At 39.1% G+C, this 13,844-nt stretch overlaps 1 protein-coding gene across 3 annotated transcripts in view; it reads right to left on the bottom strand.

The window, feature by feature from the left end:
* The window catches only part of LOC136766580 (ETS-related transcription factor Elf-2), a 48,928-nt gene continuing 35,084 nt past the window's right edge, over window positions 1-13,844 (bottom strand). For 2 of the 3 annotated variants that reach the window (XM_066720137.1, XM_066720138.1), the window contains exons 4-9: window positions 6,616-6,729; window positions 5,173-5,343; window positions 4,576-4,662; window positions 4,244-4,436; window positions 3,699-4,094; window positions 1-2,704 (exon numbers count right to left, since the gene is read on the bottom strand). In XM_066720137.1, the coding sequence (XP_066576234.1) occupies window positions 2,098-2,704; window positions 3,699-4,094; window positions 4,244-4,436; window positions 4,576-4,662; window positions 5,173-5,343; window positions 6,616-6,729 (1,568 nt within the window). In that variant the 3' untranslated portion in view covers window positions 1-2,097. Of the gene's footprint in view, window positions 2,705-3,698; window positions 4,095-4,243; window positions 4,437-4,575; window positions 4,663-5,172; window positions 5,344-6,615; window positions 6,730-9,832; window positions 9,978-13,844 lie in introns of those variants that run through there. The other variant, XM_066720139.1, reaches the window with a different exon arrangement.

Raw genomic sequence — 13,844 nt, 5'->3', positions numbered from 1 at the left:
CAAGATACAGAAAGGGGAGGGTTTATTTGGAGGCACAACAGTGATTCACTTGAAGGATGGAAAATAAAATATATACATTGCTATTCAACACACAGCCGTGTCGTTACAAAGAATGAAAGCAGCACCTGTAGGATCCTCAGCTTTACTTTTTCATTGTAGCTTCATAGGTGACACATAGGAATGAATATGAATGTCATTGCACAAGCACTAAGAAGGGATTGCTAAGAGCCAAATGTGCCTAGTATTTTCTGAGGTTGTTCACCATTAATGAAGTCAGTGAATTCCTGCAGATCCCAGAGGGAGTCATGCTTGACATGTTTCTTCTGAATATCTAAAGATATTTTAACTTAACGAACTCTCAAATGCGCCAATTTGACAGAGGTGTTAATGTCAACATCTCACATTGCAGAGCACTTTTTAAGATTTTCTGCAGCACTCAATGAACTGGAACCCTAGTGGCAAGAAATGTGACTCTTAGAGATGGAATTGTTTAAGACTTGAGAAAGTCTCAGCATTTGTAGCAAGTTAATTTTCTTTAAAAAACAGCATCTAAGATCTCGAAATCTGAATGGTTGGCTGCTTTTTTAATACAGTGTCTGTTGTAGGAGGACATGGCGGCCCATGTTGGGGCCTCTCGGACACCCCAGGAGGTCATGGAGCATTACGTCAGCATGTACATCCATGGCAACCTGGGCAAGGCCTGTATCCCTGACAGCATCCCCAACCGAGTGACGGACCACACCTGTCTGAGTGGCGGGCCGCTCTCTCCCATCCTCACCACTCCACTGCCGCCCCTCAACATTTCTATAGTGGAGCAGCAGCAGCAGCTGGGCTACATGCATACATACATTTCTAAATAGAGGACAGGAATTTGGTATGTAGTTCATTTCTCAATACGATACACTTCAAATCATTCCACAGACAAGCTTGTTTTATATTTTTTTATATTTCAGTAAAATCTACTTGAATACACTTTGAAACAAGAGTACAACAAAATAGAATATACTTCAAATGTTGAATATACAAACTAGTTCAGTCTGAACACGAACTTTTTCTCTTTAATAACTAAAAAAAAAAAAAAAAAAAAAAAAAAGCTAAAGGAAAGTTTAGAACTAGCTGCAAGAATTCATGCTGAGCGTGACCTTTTAAGTGGCAGAAATGCTCTGAAAATTAAATGTCCATAGAGACGCCAAGGCAATGTGACAGGCAAATTACAGCAAAACACAGCTGAAACTGAAATCCTGACAAAGAAGTTTAAACTATAATACAAAATATGTTGCCTTATTTCTATAATACTGTGCTTGGTACAAGGTATCAAAAAAGAGCTTTACATAAAAAGCTTGTTAGCTTATTTTTTTTTAGAAATGGAGAGAAAAAAATTAAACAAAACAAAAAAACATTAAATCTAAGGCTGCTTGTTTTAAATTATTTGTTAGACTGTAAAGCAGACATACAAAGTCCCTTTTTGACTTCCCTTGTTCACAAGCTGTCTAGGAACAGCTACGACTGCCACCTAACTCCACTTTCCAGATAAAGATCCATGAAGCCTTCACTTAGCACCAAGATAATGGGTACTATGTGCACACAGTGATAGTCAAACAATTGCTGGTTTGCATTTTAAATGCAAAAAATCATTTTAACACAAAAGTGTTACAAAGATTAAATTCACTCCCTGCCCCAGTCCCTAGATCACGTTTGGTTTAATGACTTTCCTTTAGTGTTCCGGAAGCTTAGTGTCTGGGTAAAACTGTAGTGGGTTTATTGGTCCCGTCTGTGATCCGCACTGCAATTCGATTCCTATGTTTCAACAGTTCATTGCTGATTGACATCAGGTCCCTTAGATGAAAACTGACATGGTTCAAAATCCCATAAAAACAAAAACATGGGACGGATGTAAAAATGTATCTGATAAAGTCTTTGTAATCTTTAAAGTCAGTTTGACTGCTGTATCATACAAAAAATGAATATTGGAAGAAAATGTTTTGTTTTTAGTCAGTACGACCAGTACGTTTATTCTCGTTTACCATCTCAGTCTCTGAACTGAACGGCAAATGAAAAGAAAATGTCAGTCTTATTCAATACCCCATTCTTTCACTCTCAGCATTCAGTCCCTTCTGATTTGACTGTGACAGGGATGGTAACAGTCACTGAATTGGGGCTCTCTGCCATTCTCTCTGCCACTTCATGTTGTGACTGTTTATCTGTCTTTATTGCAGTTTGCGCTGCACACTCCTGCTTGACCTCCGGCCTCTTGATGATGGCACTGATGACTCGTGCTGGGGTATGGCTGGCAGCCTGGCTGGTTTGCTGGTGGTGGTGCTGTGCTGGCATGGCCAGTCTCATGATAGGGGTTCCTGGTGCTACCGACACAGGAGTAAGTGCTCTGACAGTCATCGGGGCTCCCATGAGATTGATGCTGGAAGTCCCAGCCAGGCCTGACTTGGTGTGCAGCTGGCACTGTGCGAGCTGGTTGGCTGGGATGGTAATGATTTTGGCAAGCTGCACAGTGATCTTGTCTCCATTCTCGGCAGTGGCCGGCATCATCGTGGGGATGGTCTGGATGACCACCTTGGGGGCTGTGCCTGTGGTAGGGCTGCTGTTGGTGAGGACTTGAGAGCCTGCAGACTGGACTGCCATGGTGGAGATTTTCTGCCCAAGCGACGTTGTCATCACTACAGGGACCTGCATGGCCACACGCACTGTCCTGAACAGATAAGAAGGGGAACAGATCACCAACCAGTGGAAAAGATCGGCCATTCTACCAAATGTCTTCAAATGTCGAAGGGCAGCTATTGTAATTTTGTGTTACATTTTATTGTACACTATACTAAGAGTGGCAATGAAATGACAATGGCAATTAAATATGAAATTATCCAAATTATATAAAACAAACTTGTACGATACATTTTTTGCTGTACAAAAGTCAAATTTAGTTCAGCTTTTACAACTCAAGTGCTTTAAATAAACATACAATAAACACTTGATAAAGAAACTGGAAAATGAGGAGTATTAATGTTGGACGATGAAACCAATTCTGTGGCAGACTGCCGAAAGCATTCTACACCACATAAGGTTACAGACATGCTTGAAGAAGGGTTGAGGCAGATTCTGAGCTGCAATTCAGATTGTGCAACAAGGAAGATGAGCGGTTTGTTTTGTTTAAGCTAGCCAAAGAGAAGTGTGTCTCTTTCTGGATTGTGTGCTTCCAGGGCCTGCCTCCACTCACTGCCAGCTATGCACCAGGAAGGTCTGTACCAGAAGGTGAATAAAGTGGAAGTGGATATATAGTCTGGAGATCCAGTTTATGTGAGAGGTATGTTTTTTTTAAGAACAGGCTGCTTCAGGTATTTGTGCTTTTGTCATTATAAGCTGGGATTGGCTGATAATGACAAAAGCACAAATACTTAAAGCACTGCCAAAGTTGGCAATTTTCCATATGAGCAAAAGCTAAAGAATGGTCCTAATTGTTATTAGTTTAAATATTTTCTTTATGAAAAAGATCAGTTCAATGATAGCTTTTGAAGAAAAACAAAATTTGAGGATTAGCAAACTTGAAAAGGTTAATTACTATTCACTTTTTACTTTCCAAAACTGGTACTCTTAATTTTGAAAGGTTTGTTACTTGATTGTTATATACCCAAAACAAAGGACACCTGCAATTTTGTTATTTGAGATTTAATACAGAGGAAGAAACAAACCTGGGCCCCGAGGCTGTGGGAATTATAGTGGTGTGCGTCTGCTGCTGTGAATGCGAGGAGTCTTGGTGCTGCACTGCTGACGTTACGCTCACTATCCGGGGCATAGACATGGAGTGCGTGGTTTTGCCGCCCTTGACATGGCTCTGGTGCACCAGCGTCCTTGGCCCGCCCCGCAGAATACCAGGGGTCTTCGACAGCTCAGCTGAGCTCAGCAGGTTCTCGGAGGATGGGGGGACACGCTCATAAGACTTGTCTGCTGCTGCGCTCAGTATCTCCTCGCCACTGGGATCACATTTGTCATCATCTATTACAACAATGTTTTTGGGCATTTCTTTGAACTGATAGACAAGGCGTTGCCCTTCAACTTTTGCCAAGATACCTCTTTGGTAATAATATCTGCAAAAAGAAGAACACATTTGTTTTAGGTTTCCCTTCATACCAACTAAGATGAGAGAAGGAGAAAACACTCATATCATTCTTCAAGGAAAAGTATTTATAGCAATTGTATAATTACTATGCTAGGTATTTTCTGCATTGGTCCTCACCTCAGTGCCCTTCCCATTGTCTCATAGTTCATGTCGGGTTTGTTTTTGTGTTTTCCCCACAGTTTGGATACAGCTTTTGAATCCACCAACTTGAAGATACCTTTCTCCCTCTGAGTCCACTTGATATACCTGGGACAGGTATTCTTATCCTGGAGGAGGTCCAACAGGAATTCCCATAAATAGGTGGTGTTACCTGTAAACAGACAATGTCAGTTATCTGTATATTAAAATGTATATTAGAGAGATGACATTCAATCCATCAGGCAAAGTATGACTACAAACTTGTTAAATAGAAATAGCTACAATCAAACAATCTGTAGGATGAAGCTTACCTTTGCCTTCCCTGGGTTTCTTCTTTATACCCAAATCAGGGGATCCATTGGATACAGCTGGTTGATGAGTCTTTGGCTTTCGCCCCGCTTACAATAAAGCAGATATAAATTATTATGATCAACTTATCATATTGGCAAAGGTCTGTACTTTACAAGGATTGTGTTTATTTCACACAAATATAAGCATAAGGTGCAAAGAGGTGTCAGGCTTAACATTTCTGTACACTTACGGTGAAGTCACACATAAATAACCTAATTGTCGGACCTCAGAAGCAAACAAACATTAAGCCTGTCTACTGAGTGACTAGTACACTAACAAGCGCTGAAATGGGGTTTCGTAAGTCATTGTCTAGCTGGTATTTTTCTTCAACTTTATAACATATAATATTTCTTAATACTGCTTTTCACAAATCACACTGAAACAAGTCTTGGGAATATTTGAGATCACCCAAAATCAAACCAAACTGTAATGTAGGTAAATAAATCAAATATATATGGTCAAATATGGGGATATACCAATCACTTTTCTCCCAAAATAAAACTTTTGCAGGAAACTGCAAATAAGTTGAAGTACTAAGTCAAGATAGTTGTTAGTACCTTTCTTCTTTTTGGTGGGCTCATTCTCTGGAGTTTCTATGATGGTACAGACTTCCATGGGCTCGTTCTCCTCAGTGGACACCTCTACCACAGTCTCAGTGATGACATCTGGCCTCATCGCAGCGTGGATGAACTCGGGCGTCGTTACACATGGGGGCACAAACACCTCCACTGCAGGAGAACACAAAACTTGATTGTACTTCCCAATAAGAATAGGCACTCAAGGCGTTCACACAGTAACTAGTAACACTGGAGACACGCTAAAGAACAGCAGGAAGGAATACATCTTAATTAAATGCCATTTGTGTACAGGCTTATCAAGAAGTCAAAATAAATAATTCTATATTGTGTGTTTGTACAGGTCAGTCTGGAAACCCAGAACAATATGCAGTTCTCCACTACTCTAGGCATCAATGGAAACTTCACACATGCAAGACATTATTTCCTTTATTTCCTCCCTATAGCCCATTTGTGTATAGTATGAACACACCAAGATCTAAATCAATTCTGAAATGACTACTCTATGCTTCAAAGTATATAATGAATAAGATAACCTTAGATGGCACACATTCACTATCACATGATTAAAGTAGGTTTCAGATGTGCCCGTCCATCTTGAGCTCCACACTTGTTAAATGGTGGGATCACTTAAATAAGTTTATACAAGTCAATTTCTCCTATTTATTTGGCATTGTAATGAAAATTTTTAACTGCTTAAATGTAATACTGAAGAATAAAATAAATTTAAGAGTAAAATAATTGGATATACATTACACCATTAACCACCTTCTGTTGTGTATAATGTCATGTTAAAAACTGCTTGGGGATCAATGACCTTGTACATGTCCTTAAGATATGTGGGGGAAGCCAAGAAACACAACAGGTTGCACCCTAAAATACCCTGCAATCATAAAATGAAATCCATTCATTACTGAAGTGTTTTAGATAATTTTAGTCTTATAAGAAGGGGAAAAATGTGCATCTGCCCGAGTTTCACTGTATGGCCACATTAAATCACTTCACTTATTCATTGGCATCCTTTTCAAGGCATCCTAAATAGAAGGCTTGCAACCAGAATTACTTGATAATCTCTTTTTGTGATGACATTTCATCCATAGTTATACCTTGTAAACCTAAATCAAAGTGGTCTTTCACAGGAGATGGATTGAGCTGCAGAGGCTCTCTTCCCTTACTAACTGACCTGTAACTATAACACCTGGACAAGACTAACTAAGTTATAAATGTTTTATTATAAACAGACATGCTATCATTTTATATAATTGTCCTCCCTTTTCGTCAAGATTAAGTTGATCAATTGTCAAGAAGAAATTGAAAATGAACCTGAATAATGAATGTTTTTCAGTAATGCAAGATGACCACTGTCTGTGATGAACAACTGGACAGAAGGGTGTGGAAGCTCTGTTGCTTCAGTTAAACCCTCACCTGGGCTGCGATCACCCCTCAGGCTGGTAGGAGAGTCCATGTGGAGCAGGGCTTCGGCCGCCTCGATAGTCTTATCTGGGCAGTGGACATTGCTACCGTGCACTGAAGCTTCCACTGCAAGAGAAAAGGTTGAACTTGATCAGAAACTAGCACTGCACAACGACTATATTTTAGGCAACACTTTTTAAACAACCAAAATTTTATTACAGCTGTTCATTTTTGACATTCTTTTGAAAGATCAACCTGCTGCTGGTAAATTACTTTAATTCTAACCTAACAGGTGGTAGAGAACCACAAGAGGGCAGAGCAGCAATTTAGGAATGCACTACAATTACATTCTGTGCATGTTTAACAAAATACACCAGTGATATAATGATTTATTTTATTTTGAGTGTGGCATCGATGAAAGAGGATAATACTAATCTTATGCACAATGTAATATTGTTGCCTCAACCTCGGTATACTATACATTTGACTTTGCAGGATTAGAATGGGCACTTTCAAACATTATTTTCTGGGCTTATTTTATTGGGCTTACTTGTAACTCTGCTATTGAATCACAGTTCAAACAATGCTGCAAGTACACCTGTATCACACGTTACTGTTAGCTATGAATAGCAAATGGTGTCAGAACCCACCCACTGTTGACAATGTATTGGTGTCAGGCTATACACAGAAGTGTGTACTTTAATATATACACACACCAATGTGACAGGCTATACAAACAAGTTATCAATTTGCAATGTATATTAAGAATCTTATATAGAAACAATATTAAAAATAGAAAGATCATTCAAAGTTAAGGGAGAATATGAAGAAATGGTTTGTGAACACAGGTTCTGGAGCAAGTGCTACCCTGATCTCGCTCAGCAAGTTCCTAACCTTGCTGTCACTGCAGCACCTGTTGTAGTCCATCGCCATGTCCCCAGCGCTACTCCTGCCTGCCCTGTCCATGTTTGGTGATTTGCTGCAGATGCCTGAAAGGGGGCTATCTTTAGGTGGCCCTACTTCTGCAGTCTCTAGGGATTAATTGAGCTAAAGAGGACCTGACCTGCACACTTCTATTAGGGATTGTAAGAGATGCCTTTGAAAGGGAGATATCGCAAAACAATGATGTGCACCTAAGCTGTCGATAAGAATAACCAACACAAAAAATGAAGGACTTTAATAACTGGCCCTCCGTCTCAAACATCTAAAATGCGGGGTGAGAGCTCAAATAGTTTTGGTCATATTCCTAAACAAACACGTGGGTGTAAATATGGACGTTTATTTTAAATCTGGGCATAACCAAGATTAGACTGAAGAGGAAAACAACAGGTCTTCATCTGTAATAATACTTCAATTTACTTCCTTTTTATTTTAGCATACATTTATGAATATGCAAACAAAACGTACTATTTCGGAATCGTTCGTTTAATTATGCACAATGAAATGAAAAATACATTTTGATTACCAAGCTAAAAAGACCGCAGGTCACATAGTACAGATTGACAAAATAAACCAGCATTGGAAAAAACATATACCTAGTTATATAACTATACCTGCCGACAGTGTAGTAGGATAAAAATGTTTAACTCCTAAGTGGTAAATGATAATGTGTATATAAATATTACAATCATGAAAGAACATAAGGGTGAGGGTGAATAGTCACAATAAATTGAAGATACCGATGTATCCAGCAATTCGAGTCAGATAGCAGTTCTTGCAAAAAAAAAAAAAAGGAGGGACAAAACGTGGCGGAATCATATACATTTTTAAAAAAGAGGCAAGACTACAACATACCTGGAAACAACTACGATACAAAATACGTCGTGGCTTAGTCCTAAAATAAATATAGCATCAACACAATAAATTGCGGTAAATAACGGTATCAATTATACTTAGAATCCTAAAATACAATACTGAAAAATAAGTGCGCTGTAAAACATTTTATTCACAAAAATAAAATAACTCGACAGCTTTAAAATGGAAACAAAGCCTGCCATATCATACTGTGGTTAAAAGGGCAAAATGTAAACAAATTGGTACTATTTAACTGCACCGTGCATAGCGGTCCAGCAAAAAGTAGTGCTGTCCCTTATGACTTCCGTGTTTACACTCTCTGCGCTCTTTCCCTCCAGTTCCCTCCGCAGACTCTCGCAGCGCCTGTCACTCACCCCGCCCCGCCGCTCATTGGCCAGCGGCCCCGCCCCCACGGCCCACACCGCGCACACTCATTGGCCGCACCTCACAGTTCGAACATCTCTTAAAGCCAATTGGTCAGATGGCGCTGTCACTCACAAAATACACCATCCGCACGGATCACATCGCTTCCGCCATCAAATGATCACAAAAAGAAAGCCTAAAATAAGTAATTCGACTTCAAAATACACCACATATGCATTCAGTGAAATCAAATGGATATTAAAATAGAATTTCCTTAAATATCCACAATACACCACCTACACAGTTAAAAAAAAAAAAACCACTGCTCGTAGCTTACGCATTTATTTGCGTATGAAATTAAATTTAGAATTCGCTATGTAGCCAAGTTAAATATATTAACTAATACTATCACTCGGTTAATATGATATTATTGTATTTCTGTCGATTAAAACAGATACAGCGTGAATCTGTGCAAATATAACGGTGGTCATTGCAAGGCTGCCTACAGCACGTTATTTAACCCAAACCAGCGTACAGCAAATGATCAATAGTTTAATCCCCTCCGATGAAAACAATAGCAAAGAAGAAACGGAACACGTCATATATATCCACACTGCAACTGATTCGCAGGAATATGACAATAAAATTAGAGGGGGGGAAAGAAAAAGTGCACGTCCTTCCGAGTCAGACAGCGTGGCAAAGACGTAGGAAAGACAACAATCTTGCACACTTCCTGGTTTCCCAGCAACTCGCGTCAACCATTAATAAAAAGCACGGAAAGCATCCGAAACAGACGCGATCTAGAGCTGCGTGCCTTCCAGCCGGGCACCCGGGCACAGCTGCACCCAGCCGAGCAGCTCTACACTTTGCAATAAAGTACTTTTTCCCATCCATGAAACAGGAAAAGCACAGAACGCCATGCAGGTTGCTAACCAAGGTGATCACTTCCTGATTTGCCCTCCATTACTTTGGAAAACAACTTCACGAATCTGGGCGCAGCGGCCTGTTTGCAAGGTGCAGAAAGCGCGGGCGAGCCCCGCCGAGCGGAACGGGAAAGTTTGCACGGTATTACCGGCTCTGATGAGCAGATCGAGCTGGTTAGCGGGTCCCTCATGCAGAGAAGTCGCCATGTTCTTCAGAGCTGCAGATTCACATTGACTTACATTGAAACGCATAGAGAGGCGCAACTCGGATCACTCCGCCGCCACAGGAAATCACCTCAAATTCAGCCAAACACACAACATACACCAACAGATGCGATCCTTCCGCGCTAAACACAGGAAATCCTCTAAGCGCTGCCATCCGCGTCAGTAGGGAGACAAGGCAGCGTTTTTAAATTAATGGTCGTGAGAATGCAGTTTGATGTCTAAATAACACTGTATTCTTATTTATCCACGTTTTATATATAAAAAAAAGATAACATACTTTGAATTATAACCGGTGACTATTTTCAAGATGAACACGGAAATAAACCGGCATATATTTTTCTAACCATCTGAAACGCATGGCTGTAATATTAGGTTTTATTATTAATTCAAAAATAAAGTAAAGCATATTGAAAGCGCTTCCGTTTATGTATCGATGCGTTACGTCAGCGGCCAGTCATCCCATAGCGGCAACTACAACCCAGACTCAGTCCAGACTCAACACGCCTGCCAGCGCTGGTTGGGAATGGATTCTGTAGGCGAATTACTTCACCCTGGCATTTTGTTGACTGCTATAAGAAAAGCATCAATCGATATTTTCTGGCAGTTTTTTTTTTTTTACCATTGCACGTATTACACGTCATGGTGCAAAGGCACAGGCTACATTTTTACATTGGTAACTTCATCTTCTAACTTGGATTTTATTCTGACGGTGGCAAAGACGCCCAGCTAAATATAGCCGTTTACAGCATCGGTCAAATACCACAGCCTGCAGGCATGAGGAAATTGTCCATTTCCGCAAAAACAATAACACCTCTCTCTCAAACGTGCTGTTAGTAACATTGGCAATTTAAACCTTAATTAAACTTAATTATTTGAGAATCAAGGTGTAAATTTTACACGTATGGCAAAATTACAGGGTCAACTGGAAATAGGGTTGAATCAAACATTATAATGATCCCACATAACCAGACTAAGGCCTACATGAAAAATATAAGTAGTAGAAAGTGAAAATAAACAGTTATTGGGTACAAGTTTGTAATTAGGGTTTTGGAAGTTAAAAAATTGATTTGGGCAAGAGAGCTATTTGGATTAATGCACTGGGTTCTCCAATCACCTGACCTTAATATAATTGACATGCAATGGAATGTTGACTTATTATTACAAAACATGCAGTAATATAGCAGGAAACATGATCTCCTAATATATTGTAGCCATTTTAGTTAATACATATTCTTCCTTTTCTAAGGAAGTTTTCCAGATCACCCCATCATTTTGAGTGCTATACCAAACTGCAGCTGTAAAATGTGTTCCAATAAGAACAGAATTTTGAATGTATTCCTCCAAACAGCTGTATCAGTTTCTTGCAACCCCACCTTTTCTGTGCTTTTTATAAAGTAATATTATTATTATTATTATTATTATTATTATTATTATTATTAACTTACCTTTTATGAAGATCAGTTTAAAAAAAATTACATTATGGAGGTTTTATTATTTTCGTGTTATAATATTGTACCCAAGGATGTAATACTAAGGCATGTCCTAAAAACTGTAAACATAGAAATATCTGGTGTGCAAATTAATTAATTTATAATGGTAATTATAAATTATAGTGGTAATTAATTACTACACCTCTAGCCTAGGACTCATTAATCTATCTTATTAATTTTGTAGATCTGATTAATAGGAATTTAGTTGTCATGTCTATGAATCAGTTATATGAACTAGCAACAACACTATATATTATTTGTACACAATCAAAGCAACCCTTTTCACACAGACAATGTTTGAGAACAAGGATATGGCACACACTGCGCTAATTCTGTATTTACTCTCTGGGGCGTATGACTATTCCCAGTGCTGCTATGACACCACAGGACCCCACACAGAGCAAACTGGCTCACATTCCCAATGATAAGGTCTCATCTTTTTTTATGACTAGTCCTATATATCTAGAGGACATAAAACTTCATAAAAACACATATCACCACATTATGCAAGAATAAGCCAAGTAAATACCTCAAACAACTGCATACGTGTGCCCTATTCACAGAGGGAGTCTATAGACTGCTGGCAACAGGTGGTGCTGTGTGAAATATGGTATTAGGGACATCCTTGCATTAGAGGGGGAAATCATGCATGTCCTTTTTCAATAAAAACTGAGGGTGTTAGGGTTAGAGTCAAAGAGATTTTAAAATTCCAAGTGGTCTCTATTGTGGTGATGCACTTGATCAGCTTTTGCAGACTAATACTTCATAAGCACCTTTTACACTGTAGAGCTGTTAGGTACAGTATTAGTTTTGGTTCAATATTTTAATGGAATCTCTGATTCATGAGGGTAAACGCTCAGTTCAATCAAGAAGATCAAATGAACATTATTATAATTTAATTTTCATCTTGTGTTTTCCAGGTCCACATCTACATTAATTTTATATTGAAAAGCTTGAATTAGGTTGTCACCAGGACCTGAAGTAACTTAACAAGGTTATAGTTAAACATCACCATCAAAGTGCATTTTTATGAAGGTTTTAGGAGCCCTTGAATCTATTTTTTTCTATAGTATTATTCACTTTTTATACACAATACAACAAATAATGGGTTAACATAGTACAGAAATCTAAGAATTTGGCAATGAAATGGAGTATATGATGCAGAGCATAAACATCAGGGATAAATTAAGGGATTCTGTGCTTAATTTCCTTAACATGTCATGCTAAATTATATATATATATATATATATATATATATATATATATATATATATATATATATGTAGGAGAAAACTGCAGCTCCTTAAAATAAATCAGCATTCAGCATACATTATAAAAAAAACTGGTTTGTGAGTTTCCATCGCATGGCGAGCAACCATACTCCACCATGATACTCCAGATTCAAAGATGTGGAAAGAGGTAACTTGGTGTCAGGCAAAATGTGATCTGTGGTATCAAATGCAAGAGACCAGAAATGGGTCACATATGTCAAAGTTTGTGGTTGTCCACAGTCAGTCCGAGTAGCACATGACCACTAGGCAATCAGATATCATCACATAATCACTGTAGATCAAAGGTTCTCAAAACACCCCCCCACCCCTTTTAAAAAGCTGAACAAGAAAAATATCCAGACAACACACACAAAAACCAGGAGTGGATCCAACAACCATTCATTGCCACCTCCGCTGGCAGCAGACTGTCATCGAAGTTACAGGATTCACTCCTGGACCTATCTAGTGACAGACCTGCGCGCAGCTTTGGCCTTGCCCCTCGATGGATGAATTCTGGCTGTCAATCGCAGGAGTATACCAGGGATTATCTGAAATCGCATTGGATAAATGCAAATGGAATCCATCAACCCATCTCTGTAAAACTACTTTTTCCACACTTGCATATATTAAAAAACAATCTACGGTCATGACTCACGAGAGTGGAAGATGAACTTTGTTTATCCGTCTGAAGCATAATGCCCAGAATACAAATGTTCCCATCATCGGGCTCATCCGTCTCATCAATTGGAGTGAGCAGTAGTAGTAGGTTTATGCATAGAGAGATTCTGGTATTACAAATGTAAATGACCAAATAAAAGCATATGAAGTGAAATGCAAACAAATTTGTCAGTGTATACATCATTGCAAAGCATTAGGGCTTTCAAAAATATAATTGATAATATAAATATGAACGTGTGAGAAGGGGAGGTGCCAGCTGTGAGCCTTATGTCCTCAGAACAGCCGCCAAAGCTATGAATCCATACAAGCATTAAGGAGTGGACTATTTGAATGTGAGGTTTACATCAGAGGACCTTCAATCTGAGACCCTTTCCAGAGTTGCTGGCTCTCTATACAGTAGAAGAGTGGAGCTTTGTTTCCATCAGTGATGATCTACAAAGATTTCCAAACACGTACGTGCTCTGGTCTCTGAGACACTGACTCAAACAGCAATGGCA

This window comes from Amia ocellicauda, chromosome 13 (assembly GCF_036373705.1).
Source record: "Amia ocellicauda isolate fAmiCal2 chromosome 13, fAmiCal2.hap1, whole genome shotgun sequence".
NCBI lineage: Eukaryota > Metazoa > Chordata > Actinopteri > Amiiformes > Amiidae > Amia > Amia ocellicauda.
This window is presented reverse-complemented; position numbering and strand designations above follow the sequence as displayed.